Below are 24,980 nucleotides of genomic sequence, written 5' to 3' on the forward strand. Positions count from 1 at the left end.
TCTTTCAACGTGTTCCAATTTTTCCTAAACTAAAACAACCCCGCTGGACCCCAAGTCCCCGCACCCACATTTGCAAGGCGAAGCCCTCCACAGACCTCCACTGCCGGCTGTCAGCCCGTGGGTCTTTTCAGGGACGCTGCTGCGGGTGAGGGCGTGGGCACGGGGCAGATCTGTTTCCTTGCTCGACCTCTCGTCCTGGCATCCCTGCTACCTCCCTTGGGCAGTGGTCACTTCCAGGAGGCAAGTGGCAGCAGCTGGGACCCAGGGGCACACGCCCACCTGGCCTGACCCCAGCCTTCGGTGCAGCACAGCTGTGGGACTCCCTCCCTGACTGGGTCCCTTCCTAGCTGGGGCAGCTCCAGTGATGAAGAATTTGGGTTCAGTGGCATGAGTGACAGACAGAGAAAGCCACAGCCCCCACCTCAGCACAGTACGGGGCTCCCCTGCCACCTGTCGAGAAGCAGAGATGCGCAGCTCCAGCTCCATGCTACCCGGTTCCTCGTCCAGTGAAGCTTGAGCCCGTCCCGGTGGCAGCCGCTGGCCGTTCGAACTGGTACCAGATGGCACTGGAGACAGGTCTGAGCCAGCCGCATGCTCCGGGTCCTGGAGGCCATGCTCACCCGCTGCTTCTTCCCCTGCAGAGTCCACACCCACTGGGACGTGAACATCTCCTTCCGGGAGACGTCCTGCAGGTAGGGCCCGCGTCTCCCTGCACAGCGTGTGGGCGGTCTGCTTCTGAATCTCCTCAGCCTCATGCCCCCTCCCCTCCTTAGTCCTGGTCTGTCTGTCCACCTGTCGACTTGGGTCTGGGCCTTGGCAGCGGACAGGTGTGGGTTCTGTTGCCGAGTGTAGCCTTCCCCCGCATGGGACTGGCCCCTCGAGCCCATCTGCCCTGAGACGGGCCATGACCTACCCCTCCCACCTTCCCAGAGACCTCCCAGGAGGTGAGGATGGCGCCGGGCGAGGGGCGTCTAGCAGGGTGCACAGGAGCTCGACGAGGAGAGGGGTCGTCCCCGCAGACATGGAGAAACGGGAGGGATGTGGGCGGTGGGGGGGAAGCCGGCCCGTCCGGCTCAGCTGGGTGCTGAAGGGCCTCGGGCGCTGGGCCTGCTGGGCACTGTCCTAGGGCAGCAGAGCCACCGACGGCCCTGAGTGGGAGAAGGACCGGCTGTCGTTTCAGAAAGGCTCAGCAGGTGGGGGTTGCTCCAGTCCACAGTGATTTAGGCTGTGGAAGCAGGATGGGGAGATAAAGTGAGGGGGGCCCTGCTCAGCCGATCGTTATCATGAGCGTCGTGAACATTGATGACGTTTTATGAGTCTTGCACTCGGGAAGCTACGGGATGAACGTGTCAGCGACACTTGTCACTGGGAACCCCAGGGCCGTTCCTCCCGCCTGCACCCGCTCCTAGCCCTGCCGGCCTCTGGAGATGGGAGTCCGGGCACAGGCTGGCATGATTTTCTGGATTTTGCCAGAGAAGAGATTAGAGGGGGTGATGCATGGCCAAGAGGACTTTCAGCCCGTCTGAGCCCCCGACCCAGCATCTGGCCGTAGCGGGCACACAGCCCGGCTGCCGCACGCTGCCCGCCCGCCCCGACTGTCTCTTCTTGGCTACTTTTGGCCCTGTCCATCTGTCCTCTGTCTCTAGTCTCCTGTCAGGCCCTGTCCATCTGTCCAGTAATGCCTGCCTGTGTTCGCCTGCATCATCGCTCAGCCACCTGTCTGTCCATCACCTGTCCGTTCATCCTCGTCCCTCTGTCTGCGCTTGGAGCTCCACCTTCAGCCCCGTGCATGGGGCAGCAGGCGGGAGACATGGACCCTGCCGTCTCGAAGCCCCTGAGCTGGCCAGGAGATGGGCAAGGACTGGACAGTATGATGGTTGCTGAGGGAGCCTAGAGGAGCCTGGGGTCCACCCAAGAAGAGTTGGGGTGTCAGGGGTCAGGCCCCGGCATTCCAGACCCTTCTCCCTTGGGCCTCCTAGCACACCCTCCTCCACTCAGCCTTCCCCCGAGTCTCGAGTCACCCGTTCCAGGGCCACAGCCACGGCCACAGATGGCCTCTGACCCCGACAGGCCCCTGCCCCCACACACGGCGGGCGAGGGCAGCACAGCTATGGGAACCTTGCACCGAGGTGCCAGGGGCAGGCTCACACGCTGCCAGTCTGCCCTGTGCCGTTTCTTTGTGATTTTTTACGGTATAAACCGGAAGAAGTTTGCTAGGTCAGGGCCAAGCTGTCTTGGGCCCGTGGGGTGAACCCTAAGGCAGAGGGTGAAGTGTCCTGATTCCCAGCAGGCATCACCTCCTTGGGGCCGCAGCACCCCCGATGGCCTGATGACTGACCAGCAAGTGAAAGAGGGGATGGCCGTATTAGGTGGGGACAGACCAAGGTCCCTGTGTGGGACTGAGCCGCGGGTTCATGGGGACAAACTATGGGGCCGGCCCTTGTCGCTCAGTCTTCCGGGAGCGGGTTCACCTGCAGGAGTCCATGGGACACCAGAAGTGGGTCCCCTCGGGGAGAACTCGGGCACCCTGGGCCCTGCCTCGAGGCCCCCACCCCAGCCCGTGCCGAGACAGCAGTTCTCCCTGACGCCCGCCCCTCTCCACGTGATGAGGATGAGCGATGAGGTGCGATGGCTGCCCATGAGCCCTGAAGTCCCTGCTCCCACCCGCCCTGCCCCGGCCCCCCTGGGGAGGCGGGCGGGCAGCGAGCTGGCATCTGTGTCTCCCGGGAGGGTCTAGAGCCTGGCCCCGCAGTGCGGGATGCTGAAACTGATCTGCTTAGGGGCCAGCCCTGGATTAGCCGCTCCAGCGCCGGGCTAGGGGGGCTGGGGCTATTTAATGAGGCTTAGGGTCAGTTCCCAGGTCACTCCACGGAGGCCCCCTCGCTGCAGCCCGTCCCGGAGGCTGCTCTGCTCCAGGTGGGCCGGGGAGCAAGGGGCTGGGGAGGGTGGGGCGCCAGCCCGTCCCTGCTGCTCTGGCCTGTGCTGCCTGCCTGTGGCTCCAGGCTGTGGCAGCAGGGTGGCAGGTGACCCTTCCCCGTGCAGACTAAGGGAGACGCTCTCAGAACCCCAAGAGCAAACAGGGTGGGGGACCGGTTACATAGAGTCACACGGGGGGTTTCTCACCCCCTCTCCTCTGGGGTTCTCTGGTGCAGGATTGAACGGAGCAGGAGCATCGATGAGGCAACAAAGTAGTTAGCTATGTGTTTACTCCGGGCAGGGCTTTGGGGAGAGCAGAGCACCCTAAGCACACCTGGGGACCAGTCCGGCCCAGTCCACGTGCGAGCTTGCGTCTGCGTCGCAGGCCCTTGAGTGAGCGTGTGTGTGCCCATGTGTGTTCTGTGCACACAACTCCTTGGCTGCTGGACTTTGGTTTGCCCCTTGGTTTGCTTATTTGAAGAAACTGGGGTCCATAGGCAGCTGTAAGTTTTACTTGAAGCAGCGTGGGCCGTGTTCTCACTGAAGCAGCCGGTGCAGTAGTGACATGTGACTTACGTGTGACAGTGTGTCCTCTCTGGGTGCCTGGCCCCAGGAGCAAGTGTACTGCCTTGGTGGGTACCTGGCCACCCTCCGAGTGGGGGGCAGGGACACAGTTGCTGGTCACGTTGCAGAGACCCTCCCTGAGTGGGACTCCCCGCCCCCTGCCCAGCAGACACTTGGCAGGCCCCGGGTGGAGCCTGAGTCCGTCAGCATGAGACCTTTCCAGCCACTAGGACTTGGTACAGGGTTGCTCACACACCTGGTGTCCCAGGCCGCACCCAGAGGTGTGCATGAGGCATCTGCACTTAGATGCTAACTGTGTCCTGGCGCCGTGTGTGCCCTACTCACGCTCCGTCAGGCCCTGGTCCCCGGGCTGGCGCACGGCCTCTCAGGGTCTCGCCTTCCCTGTCTTGCTGCAGCCAGGACAGCGGTCTCCCCTCTCTCATATCCAGTCTGCATCACAGCCACCTCGTTATGCCCGAGCACCAGAGCCGCTGCGAATTCCAGAGGGGCAGCGTGGAGCTCGGCCTGGGGGCCGCAGGTGAGGAGCCGGGGTATGGGAATCGCTCAGCCTGAGGACAGCTGCTGCCTGCTTTCCCGTGTCTCTGCTCGGTGGCCCTGGACGCCGCCACCCCCAGCAGCCTTGGCAGGCGGCCAGTAGAGGAGGCGGGAGGTGGCGGGCAGCTGTCCCCCGGGGCTCCATGTGATGGTAATTGTGTTAATCCCGGCCAGCCGGGCAGACGGGGGGCGGAGGCGGTGGCTCCACTGTGGCTGCTGCTGGAGGGGGCTTGGAGAGGCTGAGGCCACCACCACCCCCTCCTTATGGCATACGAAGGCGGGAAGGTCAGGGACATACAGGCCTCACGGGCCCAGAAACGCTCACCTGGGCATGACATGCACAGAGTGCCCACGACTCCACAGAGCACAGGGTCCCAGGAAAGAAGGGGTCCATCACTCGAGAGGAGTGGGGCAGGAGGGTGGAGCCCAGGCGCTCCTGGGTCACCTTGGAGGGGCAGCTCCTTGAGGGCACAGTTCCTCCCCAGGGACTCGGCCTGACGCTGAGCTTTAGCTGAAGGAGCAGGAGGCAGAAGGGTGCTGTACGATGAACCCTGGGCAGTGGCTACAGTCCTCAGGAAGGCTGGGCAAGGGGTGGTCCACCACCCTGGGACCCTGAGCATCCCATGAGCGCCCCAAGCCCACCCGGGCCCAGGAAGGCCTCCGTGGGGTGGGGCGGGTGGGAGCTGCTTCTGGAGCTAGTGGGAGGCATCTGAGCAGGCGGCGGATAAAATCTAATTGCCCCATCGATCGGAGCCCCTGCAATGATTGAGATGTTCTGAGCCGCCAGGCCCGCCCCTGCTGCTGGCCCCGTGGAGACCCCGGAACGGACGGTGGGCGTGTGAGAAAGCCCGTGCCCTGCCCCCAGCCAGAGGCTGTGTGCCTGGGGCCTCAGCATGGCCCAGGGCCAAGCTGGGTGTTTCTGCGTCACACTCCGTCAGGGTGTCCCTACCCTCACTTTATGCTGAGGGGCCGGGTGGGCGTGGGGGCTTTTCTGGGCTCACACTTGCTCTGCAGAAAGTGCCACGGGCATGGACTTGGGTCTGGAATCCACTGGTCCCTGTGGGCCCTTGAGTGGGGTCACTTGCCTGTCTTCACTCCTCTCCTCCGGGGGCCACAGGTTCCTGTTCCTTCGACCCCAGCCTCGGAGCCTCTCCGGACCCTCAGCAGGGAGCTGGGAGCAATGAGGGGCCTGGAATGGGTCCGAGCTGGCATCTTGTGACTGTGTGTCTGCTCTGGCTGCCCAGCTGTGTCCCCGAGTGAAGGTGGCCCTCATCAAGGACTAGTGTACCCCCAGACCCCCATGGCAGGACCTTACTGCAGCCCCCTCCCATCCCCAGCCATACCTCCTCCAGAAAGAGGAGCCCCTACCCCTAACAGAAAATGGGGAGTTCCCACTGTGGAAAATGGAAAATGGGAAAGGCACATGGAATTGAGAGCCCCAGGTTCCTGGTCACCCCTAAACTCTAAAGAGCTGTGTGCAGAGATAAGGGGGTGTGGGGTTGGGGAGGTGCAGGTGGTGTGTGGGGGACGTGGGCAGGCAGGGGTAAAGCGGGTGGGGTGTGTTGGGGTGTAGAGGGACTGCCCAGACCCACCTCCAGGCTGGGTACAACCGGATAGTGGACCCTCCTGCCTGGTGCCCCAAAGCCCCAATGCTGTTGGGGGCCAATGCTGACTTCCTTGGGGCCCTCCTGCTATGGCACCCCCATCCTGTCAGGGCCCCGAGGTGGGGACCCAGCAGGGCCTGGGCCTGGGGCTGGGCTGCTGGGCCCGGGCCAGTGGCAGCAAGGGGCCAAGATCGATAAGTTATTAGCACCATTCTGTCAGCTGAAAAGTGGAGATTGATCGAGCGGCACTTCCCGGTCTGATAAAAACGACAGATTAAGGGAATAAGGAAAAGGTATTAGGCTTCGGAGCTGGCAGGGCTTCTGGGTAGCCCCCTCACCGAGGTGTCCCACGGTCTTGGGTCACAGAGGAGGTGGGTCCTTCACCCTCTCTCCCAGACAACCACATGGGAGCAGAGATGGGGCGGGAGCCTGGAGGCCAGCACTGGCAGCCGGGGTGCCGGACAAGTGCTGAGCTGTTCAGCAGAGACCCCCCAGACCTCGGACTTGGGCGGGAGCATGGCATGGCGTCAGCTGCCGGGGCCGGGAAGGGGTGGGGCCCGTGTTCCCCCAGGGCAGGCTCGTGACCAGCAAGGCTGGCTCGGGCCTTCTGGGGGCAGTGAGGGGTGTGTCAGGGTGAAGGGCCTGGGCACAGTGGGTGTGGCAGGAGTTTGGGGATCCCTGACATGAGACCCTGCACCTCGGGTCCCACCTCTGTCTTGGGAGGAGAGGTAGTTTCCAGTCAAATCAGAAGCCTTCCCCTCTTCCCAGAGTGCTGAGCACACAGGAGACCAGTCTGGCGGGGTGGGGCAGCGGGGTGCCTGTGGGGCCCTGAGTTGCCGCCTGAGGCTGTGACCACAAATCTGCCATTGCACCTACAAAAACACTCACCCCAGAGCCCATCCGTCCCACCCTGTCCTTGGGCTCGCTGTCCTCTGGCTAAAGGGGTGGGGACTCCAGCTGGCAGGGCCTTGCTGTGGCCAGGACCCCTGAGCAGTGCTGGGTGTGGTTCCAGGCTGGGCTGGGACTGCCCTGGTCCCTCCAGCCTCCATCCCCACGAAGCCCTGAGATGGGGGCTGGGGCTGTCTCCCCTCCCCCAGGTGACCTGGGCAAGAGACTGGGCCGCTCCGCCCACATCAGCAGTGACTGCCCTTTGGAGAAGAAGGCCCGAAGCAAGTCCCCCCAAGGTGGGAATCCTAGCCCAGGGGCAGGGACCCAGTCCCTGCAGGAGGGGGGTGTAACTTCGACCCCTCACCCAGTGCTCCCCCAACGCAGAGACTCTGCTGCTGCCCAGCATGGCCCCTGAGGACCACTACCGCCGGCTGGTGTCGGCACTGAGCGAGGCCGGCACCTTCGAAGACCCGCAACGTCTCTACCACCTGGGCCTCCCCAGCCATGGTATGTGCCCCTCACCAGGCGTCCACCAACATGGCTCTCCCCGTCCCTGGAGGCCTCGACGCACCCCAAAAGTAAGCCCCGGGGTCTTTGGCTGAGATTGGATACAGATCTCTCGGCCCCTCAGCCCCCACCGTGAGACATGACTCCCCTCTTCCCTGGTAGGTCTTGGGGGTCCCCTACCTGCGTGTCCCCTGCAGCCCCAGCCCCACCGTCTCGCGTGAGGCGGGGCCGCCCGCCGCCCACTCCCACCTGCAGGCACTGTCACTCCACAGGGGAAACTGAGTCCCAGAGGAGCCCATGTGGCTGGGAGATGGGGGCTCAGGCTCCCAAGGACGCCAGGCTGCATGCAGCCACCCTTCCCACTCCGGGGTCAGGGTGCCAGTGAGACTGCCCAGCCCCGCTTCTAGGGAGCCCCTGGGTCTGTGGGCGGGGGGCTGGGAGGAGGGGAGTACGGAGGAGGGGAACACCTCTGGTGGACTTCCCCGAGGCAGGACGCGCGGCGGCTGGAGTCTGGCCACCAGCGCCTCGCTGGTGCTCAGAGGAACCCCGGCTGGGGGTGCTGTCCTACCACCGCGCCCCCCCCCCACACCCTTTGCACCCACCTTCCACGGACACTTGGAAATCCAACCCACCACCGCAGGGGCGCGCTCCAGCACCCTGCCCAGCTGCAGCCCGACCTCCCACACCCCAGCCCACAGTCTGGGGGGGGCTTGGCTTTTCTGGCTGGAGGTGGGTGAGGGGTGCCGAGAAAGGGGCAGGATTTCCTCTCCTTACACAAGGCACTGTCCCCCGGGGCAGCCAGGCACTGAGAGCCTGAATAATTCACCGAATGTTAATAATTTAAAAATCTTCCTTTTTAATTGCTTTCCCTGCCCTGCCTGGGGCCGGCTCTGCCGGCCTGCGCGGGGGAGGGGGCGCCGGCCGCCGGGGAGCAGCGCCGCGAGCTGGGCTGTCAATCACGGCCGCGCGCCGCCGCCCCCGCTGCGGAGCCGACTGTAAATAACCGAGGCCGCCGGGCGCGAGCGGGGGCGCGGAGGCCCTGCTGGGATCGATGCAGGCGGCCGCGCCGGCTGGGCTCTGCGGGCTGGCACCCGGCCCGGGTAGGACCCACCTCCGTTTTTCGGGTAATTAATTTATAAACAGGCGGCGGAGCCTGCGCAAGTGGGGGGGGCTGAGGGGGGGGACTCGAGGCCCGTCCCTGAGCAGGATGAAGGGTTCCGGTGCGTCAGACTCACGGAGTGTGCACCGCGTGCCAACTAGCAGGGTGTCACCTGGGCAGCCTTAGTCAGGGTTCGAGAACACCAGTTCCTGGACTCTGGTCACAGCGCTGTCCGGGCGCAGGCCTGCGCCTTCACTCAGGCCTCTGCACACCCCTCTCCTGGAGGCCGGCTCTGGCTCGCGCAACTGTGAGGAGTCAACATCTCCCGGCCTGCGGGTCCTCCCCCCCTCCAACTAACCTCCCCATAGTCCTCCCCAGTGCTTACCTGGCCCCTCCCAAGACCGGTGGGTGCCCCCCACCCCATCAGCACCCCCCAGCCACGCAGACGCGAGAGATCTGCCCCCGCTGCCCCATGTCTTCTGCTCATCTTTCTGTCCCATCAACCAGCCAGCAGGAGTGGTGAGGATGTGCCGCCAGCTCCTGGTCGACCCCCCCCCCACTCCCGTTTCCTTGGCCAGCGTCCTGTGCTCGACAGGGTGGGGGCAGTGAGAGCCCAGGGGAGCCTGGCCTCTGGGTCACTGCTGCTGCCCACAACTCCCCCCCAGATCTCCTGAGGGTCCGGCAGGAGGTGGCAGCAGCTGCTGTGAGGAGCCCCGGTGGCCTGGATGTCCACCTGCCCTCGGCCACAGCAGGTCAGCGTCGGAAGCAGGGCCTGGCCCAGCACCGAGAGGGCACCACTCTGGCTGGTGCGCCATCCTTCTCTGAGAGGTACTGGGGTGCCTGTATTTGCAAGGCCCCCCTGTTTCCTGTGCTTGTTTTTGGGGTACACAGCTGGGCTGAGCAGACTGCAAGTCAGGTCCACAGCCTGCACCGCTACACCTTGCCAGCCACCCTTACGCTGCACAATGCCCTCCGCCATGGCCGCCAACCGGCCGAGCGGGTGCTGAGTGTGCTGGCCCCGCAGTCCACGGCCTGCAGTGCAGACGGGACCTGATGCCTGCAAGCCGGGCAGAGACTCAGGAGAGGACTCCCAGGGCAGAATGTGTGTGTAGGGGCGTGTGACCACCCCACGAGAAGGGTGTTAAGGGCAGTTCCCTTTTCACTGAGCAACTGGGGGGCCCGGTGAGGTCAGGTACCCCTGAGACAGCTGAGAGCTCTGCTTCCCTGCTCCCCCAGCAGGTAGGCGAGGGCGCCGGATGCAAACAGGAGTCCGTGGAGAGGGTGGTGTAGACGGGGCAGAAAGGGGAGCAGCGAGAGGTACGGAAACCCCGAGCTGGAGAAAGGCTTGGGGGCGGGAGGGGGCGCAGCGCCTCCGCCTAGCCTGCCGCCGGCGACGCCGCTGCCCGGCCCCATGGCGCGTCTGCAGCCGCCTCCCGGGTCGCAGCTAATTGCGCGCCGCCTCCGCGCGCCCTGCAGTAATTACCGCTGCAGCCGCCGCCGCCCGCCGGGTCAGCGCCTCCTCGCCGCCGCCGAGATTAATTGGCGCCGCTGGCGGGGGCGGGGGCGGCGGCGGCGCGCGACCCGAGGCTGAAACGAGCGGCAGGCAAATCGACCGCCCGCGGGGTCGCCGGTTAGGAGGGGGGTGCGCGGCACTTCCGAGAATGGAGGGAGCGGCGCTCACTGCCCTGCTGTCCGCAGGGAGCTGTCACAGCCGCCCCCCTTGCTGTCGCCTCAGAATGCCCCGCACATCGCCCTGGGCCCCCACCTCAGGCCTCCCTTTTTGGGGGTGCCCTCGGCTCTGTGCCAGACCCCAGGTGAGGAGTGAGCGGATGTCCAAGCCCTTTGTGTCCTCGGGGACCCGTGCGTGCAGGCCACCTGGGTTCACCTATTGATCTGTGTCCCCAGTGGTCCCATGAGACCCACCCTTGCCTTTGTTGAAACCAAGGACAGACGGGAGAGGGGTACTTGGGTGACCCTGGACTACGCCGCCACGGGGCTTTGTGGTCTGTCCCCTGCCTCTAGGCTATGGCTTCCTGCCCCCAGTCCAAGCAGAGATGCTCGCCCGGCAGCAGGAGATCCTGCGGAAGCAGAACCTGGCCCGGTAGGTGACACAGGACCAGCAGGGAAGAAGGTGGCACCCCCGGGTCAGCTGACGGTCGCCACCCGCTCTCCCTGGTCCAGGCTGGAGATGTCAGCAGAGCTGCTGCGTCACAAGGAGCTGGACAGTACAAACCGGCCACAGCTGCTGGCACCCGAAGCCGCCCTGCACCCGCCCGAGGCCGCCGAGGACCTGCCCCGGCGTGGGGCCATGCTGGTGCTAAGACACAGCTCCACGCCGCTATTGGCCCTGCCCCCGCAGGGCCCCCCGGGCCCCGGCCCCCCCACCCCACCCCGGGAGCCTGCCCGCAGAGCTCCTCGGAAGGGAGGTTCCAGCCCGGCCTCCACCCGGCCCAGTGAGCCCAAGGAGGCCACAGGGACTGGGCTCTGGGCACACGATGGCTCTGAAGAAGAGCCCCCCAAGGACTCAGACGGAGAAGACCCTGAGATGGTGGCTGTTGGGGGCCTGGGCCCCACCCCGGGCCAAGCCTTGGCCGGAGGGACCAGCTCTGAGGGGAAGGGGCTTCTCTCAGGGTCTGTGCTGCCCCCTCCACTGCCCTTGGGCCTACCCTACGCCATCAGCCCCTACTTCCACACAGGTGGGCACCCTGACGCTCTTGGTCCCTCTGATCCCTTCGTGGGGCTTGGGGGGGAGGACCCACTGCCCCTAGAGTGTCAAGGAGGGAAAACCCTTCCATCCCCATACATCCTCTCTGAGCAATCAGGGCAGGGGTGGGCAGACAGGGTTGGGGGCCTAGGAAAGAGCCGGCCAGAGGCCTAGTAACCCCTCCCCAACAGGTGCTGTAGGGGGGCTCTTCACTGATGGGGAAGAGACCACCGCCTCTGAGGACGTCAGCAAGTGGACAGTGGACGACGTCTGCAGCTTTGTGGGGGGCCTGTCTGGCTGTGGAGAATATGCGCCGGTGAGGCGGGGCACCGGCCTAGCACAGGTTCTGAGCTCCCCAACCCCCAGTGCCTGTCCTCAACCCCGACTTGCCCTCAAACTGGGTGGGGGCCACCGGGCATGCTCCCCACTCCTCGGTGCTGTCGGTGTCTCCGCCTTCAACACCGGCTGGTGCCCAGCGCCCCAGGACTTGGCTCTTGCTGGGCTGGAGGATCTGAGCAGGGTGGGTGGGCCCTGTTCCCAGCATTCAGCCCTGACGAGCCCCGCCCCCCAGGTTTTCAGGGAACAGGGGATAGACGGGGAGACCTTGCCCCTGCTAACAGAGGAGCACCTCCTGACCACCATGGGGCTGAAGCTGGGGCCTGCTCTCAAGATCCGGGCCCAGGTAAGTGCCCGGGCAGAGGTCTCCAAAGGGGCGACACCCATGCTCTTTGTGGGCACAGGCCCCCGCCCACGCCATCTCTTCACAGGTGGCCAGGCGCCTGGGCCGAGTCTTCTACATGGCTAGCGTCCCCGTGGCTTTGCCGCTGCAGCCACCAACACTGCGGGCCCCTGAAAGGGAGCTCCCCTCGGGAGAGCAACCCCCGTCCCCAGCAACGGCTCCCTCCCCCTACGGCCCAGTGCATCCCACTGCTGGCCGAGCTTCACCCAAGCATGAGAATGGTACCACGGCCCTGCTCCCAGGGCCTGCAGACCCGCCCCAGACTCTGTGCTGAGTTGGGGAGTGAGCTGCTCTGACCTCCAGCCCTCGGTGCAAAGGCCCCTCCCCCACAGCTTATTCTCCTTCTGGTCTTGGAAGCAAAGTTTTTAAAAGAAAAACATGTGACTTAAGAAAGGAACGTGCCTCCAAAGACCTTCTGGAGGTGGCCGTGGGGCCCAGCGCAGCTTGGGGACTTGAACCCGGGCAGCTGCAGCCAAACCAAAGACAAGAGGCCACGGGGGCCCTGGCCATACACCCTGGCTCCCTCTGGAACTGGGACTGCTGTGAGGTTTTCAGCATCCCATCAGGCGAGAGGTCGGCCTCCCCGACGGGGAACTGCCACCCTGGGGAACGTCAATGGGGAGGCTCCGCGGTACAAGTTTCAGTCCCCAAGGCCACCACTCCATGGATCAACACGGCACTTGGTAATTTCTGGTCATTTATGTTGTAAAAATAAAAGCCCCGTCCACCACCTGTCCTTCCCCCTGCGTGGGTGCCGACCTCGGGGGCTCTGGGCTCAGTGCCAGCCAGGAAGCTGCAGGCCTATGGCCAGTGGCTGGCAGGGTGGGAACACAGCAGGCTGCCCTGCAGGCCAGGGGCAGGCTCAGTCCTCCTCCGAGAGCTGTAGATCCTGCAGCTCGTCCTCAGGCCCCTGCGCCAGCTGCCATAGCTCTACGGGGGCCAGTCCCACCTCTGTGTCCAGGCTTCCATCTGCAAGCAGAGACGGAGGCTACATAAATTAAGCTTTATCTGGAAGAAGCCAGCTTTGGGGGTTCCTCATCACTAATTAATCATAGCACTAATTAATTTATCGGTGCCGCCGCTGCTGCTGCTGGCTGCCAGAGCCAGCAGGAACGGAGCAGCTGGCCTGGCATCCCAGAGAGGGGTGTGGCCCAGCTTCGAGCCATCCTACCCGAGTCATGATAGCCTGGGGGGGGCCTCAGCCCAGCGACCACTCACCCTCTGAGTCACTGCCTTCTTCTTGGCCTTCACTGCTGCCATCCTCATTCTCCTCCCTCTGCGGAGTTCCAGGGGACCCAGGTGTACCTGGGGACCAAGATGAGCCCGTGGGCACAGGCCCACCAGCACATGCAGAGTGGGGATGGCCAGGCTCACAGCATGGCGCGTGGAGAAGGGTCAGAGCTGCCTGGGAAGCGGAGGGGACAGGAGGCCCCACCTCAGAGCAAGCAGAGTGGTGGAAAAGGGGCCGAGTGGGGCCGGGGCAGGGCTGCAAACGGGAGCCGAGGTGGAAGTGGGGGCCCCCCGGGCTCCTGGAGGTCTAGGGTCACCTTGCAGGCCCACCTGCCCCTCCCCCACGAGCGCAAGCCGAGGCGCGCGGCCCCACCTCTCTCTGAGAGGTCCCCGGTGTCATCCTCGTCACTGTCCAGATCAAAGAGGTCCTTGAACTCCACCCTGTCCTCGTCCTTCCTCTCTCCCAGCTTCCGCCGCTTTATTTCTGGGAAGTCCACGTCTTCCAGCTGGAAGGCCCCGAAACCACAGCAGCAGATGACCCTGGGCAGGTAGCCCCGAGTGCCCACCCTGGCCACACCCCACAACAGTGCCACCACCACGTCGGCAGGAACCCTGACCACAGTCCCATGCCCCTCTCCACCCCACGCAAGCCCATGCTGGGCCCCGTTGTCAAAAGCTCGCATCGGTGGGAGGGATTCCTAGACAGCCACCCTGCCAGGTGGGTGAGGAGGCCCCAGCCACATCCTGGCCACTAAGTGCCATCGAAGGCACAGCCATATCCCTCAGAGCAGTGACAGTAACAGGACAAGACGCAGCCAGGCAGTCCCCAACCACCCCTCAGATGTCCCTAGGCCTGCTCTCTCCCCAACAGCCCCAGTCCCCCCAGCCAGTTCCGAAGCCGCACCCGTTCTTTGCCACTGATCTCTAGCTGGATCTCCCGGTCCCTCAGCTTCCGCCACTGGCTGTAGTACTTGGTGAGCGGAGTCCCCTGCTCTCGGGTCTGCTTCTCCCAGGAATCCTGTGGGAAAGGATCAGAGATCACGTCCTATCCTGGCAAACCCCCAAATTCCAGCCACACACCAACTGCTGCCCTCAGGCAGTGCTGCCCACAAGGCCCAGGCGCCAGCTCCGCACTGACCACAGCCTGCAGGCTGGACACGCCGAAGGAGGCCCTCTGGCGGTGGCTGCAGATGTAGTCCGCATTGTCCTGCACCTTCTCCAGCAGCTGGCGCACCTGCCGGCAGTAGTTGGCCACCTTGCACTCCCGGAGGAAGGATTTCAGCTGCAGAAGGAAGGGGGCTCAGCCCGGCAACAGACACAGGGCTGCTCTGCACCCAGCCGTCGCCAAGGCCTGTGACAACCGCCCGTGACCAGAGGAGGGTGGGTGTTGGCGGGGGGCCCTGGTGCACAAGCCTGTAGGGTGGGGGCTGCACAGACCCCTGGCAGCCTGTCGTGAGTGAAGCTGTATGGGCACAGTCACACACTTGTTTCCGTACTCTGTGGGGTTTGGGGCTTCAACAGGAGAATTAAGCAGCGGTGAAACCACATGACTGCAAAATCTGAAATACTTATCACCTGGCTCTTTACCAAAACAGTTTGCTGACTGACCCCTGTTCCAGACCATGACCCCTGGGCCTTAGAGCCCCCAAACAGCCTTGCACACTTGCACTGCATCCAGATGAACCTCTGAGCCAGGTGCAGCTGGGGGCAGACCCCCTCACCAAGCAGATCTGTGACTGGTGGGCTGAGTCCGTCCCCAGGGCCTGCAGGAACAGGCCTCCCAGAAATGAGAAACTAGGTTGAAAGCAAACGGGAAACCCAAAAGGGGCTTCGGAGATGAAGGATGCCCATCCCACCTCCAATACTGCCCTGCGTCCTCACACACGCCCAGGACCACCTGGGGACGCGAGCTGTCAGGAGACCAGCCTGACCCAAGGCTGAGGGGCTACAGCTCACTAAGACCCAACTCCCCCAGGAAAAAGCTCATGGACCGTCTGGTCATGGGGTCCTTGTTGAGTGGCCCAGGCCAGCCCCACCCCTCAGCTGCAAACCTCTACACTCATATCCCCTGCAGTAGCGGTCCCCAACCTTTGTGGCACCAGGGACCAGTGCTCCTATGAGCATCTAATGCCTGATGACCTGAGGTGGAGCTAAGGTGGTAACACTAGTGCTGGGGAGCAGTTGCAAATATAGATGAAGCTTTGCTGGCTCGCCGCTCACCTCCTGCTGGGCGGCCCGGTTCCTAACAGGCCATGGACTGAGAGCAGTCTGCAGCCTGGGGGTTGGGGACCCTTGCCCTATAACACAGCCCTGGGGTCCAGTTGTCAGGTGCTGCCAGGACAGAGCTGTGAGGTTTTGCTATGGGCCATGTGACTGAGACAAGGCTGCCTCCTTCTGGCCGACATGTAAACGGGGAGTCGGCTCATTAAAAGACAATCTAATCGACCTTAGGATGGGCCCCAAGGGATCTGGGCAGAGCTGGGGGAGCCGGGCAGCAGGCACGTACCTGCAGGACAGCGGGGAGGGCCAGCTCGGGGAATGCGATGCTGTGGGCCTGGCTGTGCAGGTACTCCAGGGTGAGGTCATACAGCTGCTCCACCAGGCCATCCTGAGAGGGTGGGGGAGAGGGCGAGGCAGCGGGGAGAGGGAGGGGGCAGTAGTGGGGGGAGTTCAGGGCCAGAGAAGGGACCTGGGACCACTTCCATCCAGGCCAATGACCTGTCAGCTCACTCTCCTGGGCAGGAACCAGGAGCCACTCAGGCTCACTTCGGGTGGGGGCAAGGAGTGTCCCACCTCCACCCTGGGAGACCCACGAGGGTCTCTGCTGGAACTCCAAAGGGACCATGACCCCCTGGGCCTTAGATCTCCGAACAGCCTTGCACACTCCCGTACACACTCATCTGCCTCCAGCTACCCTGCACTATGACCTCAGTGCCCTCTGCCATCTGCTGTGACCCCACGCAGGGCAGTCCCTAGGCCCCTCCCTGGGAGGCCTGGAGACCGGCCTTACCCGGTAAGCCTTCTCCTGCAGGTTGACCTTGGAAAGCTTCAGGATCACTGCGAAGTTGATGGGCTTGGAGCTCATGCGTCCCGGCCTCCTGTTGAAGTCAACCTGCTGGAAAACCTGCAGAGACGGCCCCATCAGCCCAGACTGCACCCCCTGTGCCCGGTGTACCCCACTCCCGGCCTGCACCCAGCATACTCTGCCCATCTGCACTTCTGCACCCCACTCATTCAACCCCCACCATACCTCACTCCCCAACGCAAGCACTCCCCACCGCACCCTGCCCCAGCCTGTGTTCCCCTCTCTGCCTGTACCCTGGAGCCCTGAAGACCCATCTTGAGGGCAGAGACAAGGGGCCAGATGCAGTGCCAGCCTCGCAGCCCCAAAAGCCGCCCTCAAGAGTCTGCTTGCCTTTCAGAGCTCTGGTAGCCCCCAAGGGAGTCCCTAGGTCCCAGAGTGGGACCATGGACGACGGGGGCAGGACCAGAAGCACAAGGACACACATTGCTCTGATCTGCTTCTAAAAACCGAGCACAGAGCCACAAAAATCAGTATCTAGAGATAAAGACAGGTCCCTGCTAAGCAGGGCAAATGTGACTGCTGCATCTTCACCCATGACCGCGGCCCCAGGGCTGTGTCCCCAGGAATAACACACCAAGGAACACAGGTCTCAGACAGGGGCTGGGCGGCCCCCCTTCCACGTCCTCTGCAGTGACACCGACCATGCACTATGTTGGCCTTGGCCGCTGGGAGATCTCCCCCAGGTCTGAAGGCCAACTGGGGAGCAGAGTGGGAGCCATGCCTGGCCTCTCAGCCGGGACCCTCCCCAGCCTGTGAGGTGGCCCAGGGTGCATCCCGAGGGGACAGGTGGCTGGGCCTAACTGTGAGACTCCAGGGCAAGGAGGGTGTTCACAGTATGGAAAAGCAGACAGGGGGCAGTGACAACACAGTGGCTCCCTGGAAGGTGCTGCCCTTTGCTTGGCCCGGCTCAGCCTGAGGGTGGGGTGTGACTCCCCACCCAGGGAGGGAAGGGCCAGAGCCGGACTTCTAGCTCTGTGGTTTGCCTTCTCTGGAGAGTCCTGGACCTGTGGGTGAGAGGGACACGTGGGATGCAGCTGTGGCAAGGTAAGGCAGGGTCAGTACGTGGGCTGGCCAAGAAAAAGTCCACAGGAGACTGTAGACAGAGAGGGACAGAGAGCAGGTGCCCAGAGCGGGGATGCTGGCGGCTGGGTGAGAGGCATCACAGGGGAGGGATCACAGGGGAGGGGGCCTTTTCCCGCGGATGTTCATAAGAGCATGAGCCTGCACTGCCCCCGCCTCAGGGAGGCAGAGTGAGCACATTCCTGGGGCTCCCTCCTCTCCCCCATGTGCTAAAGGGGGCACCACAGTCCCTGGCCACGCTGAGACACTACTCCAGCTGCCCAGTGGGTGGTGCTGAGACCTAACGGGGGCATGACTTCCTGAGGATTTGCTGGGTGGGGCCTCACCGGCACTGGGTTCCTGGGCTTTGGACCACAGCCTTTCCCCACTGGAGTGGTTAGCATGTGACACACAGGCACACAGGCACACACACGGGGGCACGCAGAGAGCCGGTGGCAGCCCTGCAATCAGACCTGGGCTTCGGCACAGCTCTCCTGCCCACCCTGACCTTGGGCAAATGCCCAGACAGACCCAAGTCTGTGCCTTAGAACCCGCAGGCCCGCCTGTGGCGCAGCCACCCTCAACCTCACCGCTGCTCTTGCCAACTACCATGGTCCACCAGCCTGGGCAGGTAGCAAGGTGCCATCCTCATGCCTGTGTCCCCCAGGTGAAACGCCAGCGCTCAGGAGAGACACCTGGCCAGCCTGGGGCAGCAGCGGCCGCAGCCCACTCACCTCCAGGATGAAAGGCAGCACGGGGACGAAGGTGCCGGTGCTCTCCGAGAGCAGGGTCAGGGCGCGCACGCAGTGCATGCGCAGCGGGTAGAAGCGTGCGGTGGGGACCAGCCTGAGGCGTGGAAGATGGAGTGAGCACAAGCAGAGGCCTCGCCCTCCCGGCCAGCTGCCCCGACCCCTCCATGGAGCCCTGTCCTCAGCAGGGGCCCTCCCTGTCATTCTGTCAGGGTCAGAGGTCGCACCTGCCCCCTCAGATTCCCTGGCTAGAACGGGCGGGAAGGCCTGGCCTTAAAGACCCGCCTGTTGTCAGAGTGTGGGGACACCCACCGGAATGCATGCACGCCCGGGGGCTGCGTGGGGGTCATTCATTCCTTCTTTTCAGGGCTCCCCCTTCAGGAGAACAGGGGTGCACAGGGTGCCCCCTCCTGGCCAACAGCCACAAGGCCACGTGCGGCTCCCCCATCCCCTGACCGAGACCACAGCTAAACGAATACTCATCCCCAAGACGTGACACACACCAGACCTGCTCTGTCCAAAGACACCCTGCTTGATAAGCCTGAATTCCCTTCAAACTGCACACGGCGCCGCTGCCTGCACCCCCCAGAAGCACACTTATGCTGGATCCTGGACTAAGGCGCTAAGGAGGAGCTCGCATCACAGGTAACCGCGAAGCCCCAATGGCTACGAGCAGAGTAGAGTGTTCTCCCGGGCTGGGCGTGAGGCTGCAGACAGCCTGGCTCCAGCAGAGGTTTCCAAGTCACAGACCCCGGAGACCCAGACCACAGCGGGGATGACTAGCCAGATCCTCCCGGCCCTCCAGGATGCCCCTCTGTAACCCTGACCCTACCCTGACTTCCTGCAACCTTGTCTCTGGCCTTCAGTCCTCGGGGGCCACCCTGCCCGTCCCTGACTCACTTGATGCAGCCGATGACAACTTGGGAGAGGGGGTAGATCAAGGGCCGGAGGGCTCCGCTGGGGCAGAGAGTGCTGAGCACGCGGCACCACAGGTGGAGGCAATGCACGAACTGCCAGTTGTACACCGACTGGTAGGTCTCCTGGGCAGATTCCACCTCCTGGTCAGCCCCAGGGTCCTGGGAGGGCCTAGCCCTCCTCACCCATGGTGTACAGGGTCCCAGCGGGCAGCAGCACCGTGCCCTCCCCCACCCCCTACATCTCCCCCAGCAAGGACCCTGACCCCCATGTGCTGGGCTGTCTCTTCCAGGAGGCCAGGCCCTTGGCTGGGTCTGGGCCCCGGGCGTGGCCACACACCTTCTTGCGAGTGGTCATGGCATTGCGCAGGTGGATGGCAAGCTGGCGGATGTAGAGGAAGGCATGCTGGTAGGCGACGCTGGTGTCCAGGGCCAGCAGCTCAGTCAGGGTCCGCTGCATGAAGCTGATGAGGGGCAGGGCGCTGGGGGAGGTGAACTTGCAGTTCCTCACGTATGTGACGTACATTTGCTGCCAGGGAGACAGGCACAGCCGGCTGTTCTGAGCTCTCAGGCCGGACCCACCGCCAGGCACCTGGGCCTTTCCCACGGAGCTGCCTCTGTAGACCCCCTGCCCACACCTGCTGCTGGGCCCCGTTGCTGCTCAGCCTCCGTGTGTGCCCACCAACCTCGGGCAGAGGCTGTGGTGCAGAGGGGAGGGGGCTGGTGCCAGGGGAGGGGCGAGCCTCAGCAGGGACTACAGGAACTGGCAGGGAGCGCACGGAGGCTCCAGGAGGGAGGACCTGCTGCGTGCCAGGCCTACGCAGGGGGCCAGAGGGTCCCCATGCAGGCCAGGCCACCCAGGCTGGGAACCGGGCAGCAGGGTCCCTGGCCCTCTCCACACCTGATGTCCTCACCCACCAAGAGCTGGGAGGCTAAGGGTTCTGTCACCGTCCCTACTTCCAAGGAGGAGACAGTGGTGGAGGCCTGGGTCTGCCTGGAGCCACAGTGCCGGGGAGCAGTGCTGACCATGAAGGCAGCCTGCCCAGCCCTCAGGCCAAGACTGTCAACCCAGACCCTGAGCCCTGAGGGACACCGTCTCGGGGCACCACGAGCAGGAGCCACCCAACCCCCACCTTGAGAACAGGGCTCAGGAAGGCATCCTTCTTGTGCCGGCAGACTCTGACGAGGACCAGGAAGGCCAGCACCCGAAGTGACTCCTCACCCGTGCTCCACAGGGCCACCATCCTCTGCAAAGAGCGGGACATCACTGCCTGTCCGGCCAGAGGCTCCTGGGGGCCCTGCCAGTGACAGCCCGAGCCTGGAGCCTGTCCTCATCTCACTGGGCTGTGCTGCCCAAGACACAAAGCCAGCAGGGGTGGGGCGTGAGGGCAGCCGCGGGCCAACACACCTTGAGCAGCATGCGGCACTGCTTGGGGAAGGTCAGGAAGTAGGGCACAGCGCTGCCCACGTGCTGAAGGAGGGCTGCCGCCACTGTCGCCTCCGCCACACAGGCCACCAGCTGGGGAAGCAGGAGAGGTCAGTGAGGCCTGCGACCACTCACGTCTGGATACAAAGGAGGACCGGACCGGACGTGGCCAGGCCCCATGGGAAGCAGCAGACCCTCCCCGCCAGCCCTGCACCTGTATGACCGAGCTCAGGTAAGCCTTGACATCTTGCCGGAGCTTCCCCCACAGCGGGCTGCTGGACGGCGGCAGCGCCCTGCAAAGAGGGCACAGCACTCCGTGAGCCCTGCAGCTGGGACACCCCAAGGCCGGCACGCAAGGCTGCTGGGAGGCAGGAGCGCGTGCCGAGCCACGTTCCATCCACGAACGGTCTCCAGGACACCAGAGACATGGGCCCTGGGGGAGATCCCTCCAGCTCACCCTACAAAAAGCTCAGGATCCCCTTACAGCTGGACTGATGTTGGGGACACACAAGGAACCCGCTCAAGAGTGGCCCAGACCAACAACTGAGGGGCACCAGGCCCTCCCATAGGCCACCGCAGATGGCCTGAGGGCCGAGAGCAACTGTGCCCCATGCATGAGCCCAGGGCCAGCCACTGCCCCAAGAGTCCCCAGAGGGCACCCACACCCTGCAGTCGGCACTTAAGGGCCCCCGAGGTCTAGGCCACGCATCGCTAACCAGCACTGCAAGTTGGTTTTCTTTGGCCCATACGTGCTTTAAAAAAACCCAGTCACCCACACTTACAACTTAGTTTTACCAAGAAATCCAGACTCTACCCTTTTTAAAAAACTTGAATGACTTGGCAACGGTGACCAACTTTACTAAAGTTTCTCAAAGGCTCAGCCACTCAGCATTCACAGAGGTCAGCACACAGTGAGTGGGTGCCGTGCCAGGGACAAGGGACAGGGCTCCCGCAGCCAGCTCGCCCTGCCCCAGAAGGTGGCGCTCTCCACCAAAGGCCGTTGCCCTGCATGGCGACCGCTTGGCCCAGTGCAGTGGCCCCTTCCCCACCGAGGACAAACCACAGCACCGCACTTGCTGCCCACTCGCTCACTGCCGGTCCCCAGCAGACAAGGCTGCCTCCACACAGCCGACCCCGGAGCCATCAGTCCAGCCCTGACCGGGCCCACCAGGCCCAGCGACTCCTATCTGAGTTCCACCACCTCCCCACCTCCCCACCTCCCCTTCAGAGGAAACAGCAGGACCCCTCCCTGGAGACCTCTTTCTGCCCCCGAAAGGTGTCTGAGCTGAGTTGGGCCCTCCAAGACCCTTACTACCTCCAGGCTTATGGCTGCTCGGCTCCCTCCCGAGCCCCAGGGGAACTCTCGTGTTCTTCCGAAGCTCCCCACTTCCCCACCCTCCCCCTCAAGCCTTCCACAGCTCTCTGCTCAATCTTCTGCTAAGGGAGTTAAGGTTCTCAATTCAGCATGAACGCAGGCCCCAGCCTAGACACACACCCATCAGCCACAGAGCAAAGAGCAAGGAGAGTGGACGAGACTTATTCACCCAAAGAGGGGGTGCGGGGGGAGAGAGACCAATCTGACCAGGGAAAGTCGGGGGAAGCTGTGCGTATGCTGAGAAATTCTGGGCAGAGAACCACTCTTCTTGGCAAGGAGGGAGGAAGAAAAAAAGGCGGGCCTCCCCCAATTCAGGGCCCTGAACACACCCCATCCATCCTCTCCCCTCTCACCTGCTACTGTCTTTTGGGGCGCTTCCAAATAGCAGCTTGTGGAGGCAGCCAAAGAGGTCTCTGACGCAGAAGGTGACAAGAGCATTGAACACTGCAACATGGGGACCACAGGTGTCATTCACAGGACAGAAGATGGGACAAAAACATCGCATCCCAGATCCCTTCACCCCAGCTCACCGGCACTGTCCGTGACCTGGAATTTGCTGGCCTCGGCACCTTCCTGGTCTCCTCGGGTGGTGGCCACGGCTGCTCGGAAGGCCTGCACGACTTCGTGAAACAGCTTCGGAGTGGGGTGCTGCTGGAGGGGAAGGATGCCGGGGAGTGGTTGGTGTGCTGCTCAGGGGCCAGCCAGGGCCCCACGACCTATTCTGCAACAGAGGCCGTATCCCACCCACACTCTGAGGAACGGATCCAAGTGGGGACAGTATTACGGAACCATGTGCTGGGAACCAAGACAGAGTCCAGAATCCTGGGAAGGCAGGTAGTCCACCTCAGGGACCATGGGGAGGTGCTGGGGGTCCCAGATCTGGACGATGGCCAGCTCTGGGTAGCACCTGGAGTTCTCCCTTTCTGTCCCTGCCTTTCCCTGCAGAAACCACTGCAGGAGCCCTGGAAGAAGGGACCTGGCTCCGCCACCTAGCCAAGGCACAGAGGCCACAGCCTGCCCACAATGGACTTGGGGAGCAAAGAGTCCGAGACAAATTGAGGGCAGGAGGCAGGCAGAGCCCTTAAGATCCCTGACTGCAGGCTGACGTGGTCCTGGAGCCCCTGGCACGGCCCCAGAAACCTGGGCCAAGGCAAGGGCAGAGTCCCAGGGGGAGGCGTGGACAGCTGCCCGTCCAGGCCATGTCTCACTTTTGCCGCCTGCTTCCACCTCTCAACCATGGCGAGGGTCACGGGCGCGGAAGCCCTCCTCTTCCCCGTCTGGCCCCTGGAGACACCATCCTGGTCGTCGTCTTCCTCCTCACTTGCTTCCTGTACCACACAGAGGGACAGGCTACAGTGGGATGCAGAGGTCACGACCGTGTCCCCTGTCCCGCCAGCTTGGCCCTGTCCTCACTTCCAGCGTGCTGGGCAGGGAGTGGCACTGCTCCTGCTCGTCCTCGGAGCTGTCCGAGTCACTGAAGTCCAGCAGGCTCTGGTCGTTCTCCTGCAGGAACTTGTAGAACTCAGGGTCTCTGTCCTTCAGCCGAGAAAGCTGGTCCTTGTGCTCTGATGCGCGGCCTTTACGACAGCTGGGAAGGTGGGGGTCATCAATTCCAAGGGACAGGCAGAGCAGAAGGGAGTGGGCGTGGGGGTGAGGCTTCCACCCACCACATGGCCAGCTTGCCAGCCTCCTCAGAGGAGATACAGGGCCTAGTCCGCTCCCTCCGCAACAGCTACAGAGAGCAGGTTTTCAGTGACTCCCCCTCTCCCCCAAGTCCAGACTCACATCCGACAGCCCCTTTGTGCACATGTTCTAACTGCTGCTCTTCAAAACGAACATGTACAACACTGAACTTGTGGTTCCCCTAGACTTGCTCTGCCTGCACCCTGCTCTATCTAAGTCAGTGGATGGTAACTCTAGTTTTCCAGGTACTTAGTTGAAAGTCAAACCTGTTTCTTATACCCATCACGCAACCCGCCATGAGCTCTCCCCAGCAATATCTTGAAAACTCATCATGCCTTCTCTCAATTCTCTTCATTACCATAACATCTCTCCCTATCCCCACCACTGCCTACAACCTATTCTCAACATTGCAACTCAAGTGGCCCTTTGTTACACAAGATCGTTACTAGAATATGTTGTAGCCAACCCTATCATCGTTTCTCCAGGTTCATTTCCTGCTACTGTCCCCCTCACTCCTTCTGCCACAGCCACACTCACTCTAGGTAAGGCCAGCTCCCACTGCAAAGCCTTTGCTGTTCCTGCCACTTTAAACAGCAGAACGCTCTCCCCTGCTGCCGGCAAGGCTTGCTCCCTCAGGTGCCTGCTCAGCAATCACCTTCTCTACTCCACTTCATACGGCCACAAATGCCCGTGCTACGCTCTATTCCTCTGGCCCCTCCTATTCTTCTTTTCCAGCCACAGCACTTATTTCTTCTGGCAGACGACACTTCGTGGTTTACTCAAGACCGAGTTTTCTAGGCCAGAAAGGAACCATTACATCACTCACCAACCTATGCCCACCACCTAAAAACGAGACTGTGGCACAGAGCAAGTGCTCAGTAAATACAGAACGAAAAAGCGAACAGGCCGAAGCGTCGGGGGTCGGGCGGGGCGGGGGGCGGGCGTGTCAAAGGTCCCTAGGCCTCAACCCTGAGGCCCAAGGAGAGATCGGCATCCTTCTGATGGGGTGGGTCAGGGACAAGAAGAGGGTTTTGCTTACACACGTTCCGTGGAAGACGCTCCGCTCACCTGGCCGAGGTGTTCCCTCCTGGCCCGACCGTGCTCCGCGCGCTGCCGGGAGCCGCCCGCGTCCCCGCCTCGGGGGCCCCTTCGGGCTCGGATTCAGACTCGGAATCAAAGCCTGAGGCCAGGAACTCGTCCACCGTCAGCTCGGCCAGGCGCCTGCGGGTCACGACGTCAGTCACGACTCCCCGCCCGCCCGGGGTGCCCGAGCCTCGCTGCCCCAGGAACTCGGAGAGGCGCAAGGGTATCCCCTTTGGATACGAGCACTGACCGGGAGGGAGGCCCCTTTGGCCCCCGGAATATAAACTTACCGCTTGCTGCCCCGCGCCGCTGCCATGATTGCCAACCCGCAGCGTGCGCCCCACTTCCGGATCCAGAATGCCTTGCGCTAGGCGCACTTCCTCCGGGCCCGCCCCGGCCCCGCCCCCGGCCCCGCCCCGCCGGCTGGCTCTAGGGTTCTCCCGCCGCGGTTCCCGCGGCATGCGGGCGGGAGGGCGCGTTCACGTCCTCTGCTGTGAGCGGAGCCCCGGGTTGGCACGCGGGCCTGGTTCAGTCACGGCTTCCGCACGCATCCTCTGAGTGCCGGGTCGCAGAGCTTAAGCACCGGGCAGGACGGGCCGCTCACAATCTGTGTCCCTCTGTTAACACCTGGGGGCGGACCAGGCCTGGGGCCTGAGGCCCCCTCGCCCAAGCTGGCCACAGCCTCCCCAGGGCTTCCTAAACACGTGCCTGTGAGGGCGTCAACACATCGACAGAGAGGACTTCTGTACAGAGATCTCTCACGAATCAGTGATAAAGAGCCAATGCTCTAGTGGGAAAAC

General features: G+C 63.4%; 2 protein-coding genes across 9 annotated transcripts in view; one reads left to right on the forward strand and one right to left on the reverse strand.

The window, feature by feature from the left end:
- SAMD11 (sterile alpha motif domain containing 11) overlaps nt 1–12,308 on the forward strand; it is an 18,243-nt gene extending 5,935 nt beyond the window's left edge. Inside the window, exons 4-14 of one of the 6 annotated variants that reach the window (XM_039876735.1) lie at nt 642–692; nt 3,897–4,018; nt 6,737–6,823; nt 6,912–7,034; nt 8,799–8,961; nt 9,832–9,947; nt 10,156–10,234; nt 10,315–10,829; nt 11,029–11,180; nt 11,409–11,519; nt 11,605–12,308. In XM_039876735.1, coding sequence (XP_039732669.1) covers nt 642–692; nt 3,897–4,018; nt 6,737–6,823; nt 6,912–7,034; nt 8,799–8,961; nt 9,832–9,947; nt 10,156–10,234; nt 10,315–10,829; nt 11,029–11,180; nt 11,409–11,519; nt 11,605–11,850 — 1,765 coding nt within the window. In that variant the 3' untranslated portion in view covers nt 11,851–12,308. The remainder of the gene's footprint in view (nt 1–641; nt 693–3,896; nt 4,019–6,736; nt 6,824–6,911; nt 7,035–8,798; nt 8,962–9,831; nt 9,948–10,155; nt 10,235–10,314; nt 10,830–11,028; nt 11,181–11,408; nt 11,520–11,604) is intronic. The other 5 variants (XM_039876737.1, XM_039876738.1, XM_039876736.1 and 2 more) reach the window with 5 other exon arrangements.
- Nucleotides 12,257–24,603, reverse strand: NOC2L (NOC2 like nucleolar associated transcriptional repressor). 3 transcript variants are annotated; one of them, XM_039876742.1, is made up of 19 exons: nt 24,471–24,602; nt 24,166–24,318; nt 22,828–23,002; nt 22,623–22,742; nt 21,945–22,062; nt 21,768–21,858; nt 20,254–20,332; nt 20,022–20,132; nt 19,747–19,860; nt 18,954–19,142; nt 18,600–18,739; nt 17,685–17,796; nt 15,817–15,930; nt 15,313–15,414; nt 13,945–14,088; nt 13,711–13,824; nt 13,180–13,312; nt 12,795–12,881; nt 12,257–12,545 (listed from the first exon to the last, which is right to left on the reverse strand). In XM_039876742.1, the coding sequence occupies exons 1-19, from the start codon at nt 24,494–24,496 to the stop codon at nt 12,439–12,441; spliced, it is 2,229 nt and encodes a 742-aa protein (XP_039732676.1). In that variant the 5' UTR covers nt 24,497–24,602; the 3' UTR covers nt 12,257–12,438. The 3 variants fall into 3 exon arrangements, with proteins under 3 accessions (XP_039732676.1, XP_039732675.1, XP_039732677.1); XM_039876741.1 differs by having other exon boundaries at nt 21,945–22,065; XM_039876743.1 differs by lacking the exons at nt 12,257–12,545; nt 12,795–12,881; nt 13,180–13,312; nt 13,711–13,824; nt 13,945–14,088 and adding an exon at nt 14,119–14,569 and having other exon boundaries at nt 21,945–22,065; nt 24,471–24,603.
- Between the last annotated feature and the right edge of the window lie 377 nt (nt 24,604–24,980).

This window comes from Pteropus medius, unplaced genomic scaffold (genome assembly GCF_902729225.1).
Source record: "Pteropus medius unplaced genomic scaffold, Ma_sr-lr_union100, whole genome shotgun sequence".
NCBI lineage: Eukaryota > Metazoa > Chordata > Mammalia > Chiroptera > Pteropodidae > Pteropus > Pteropus medius.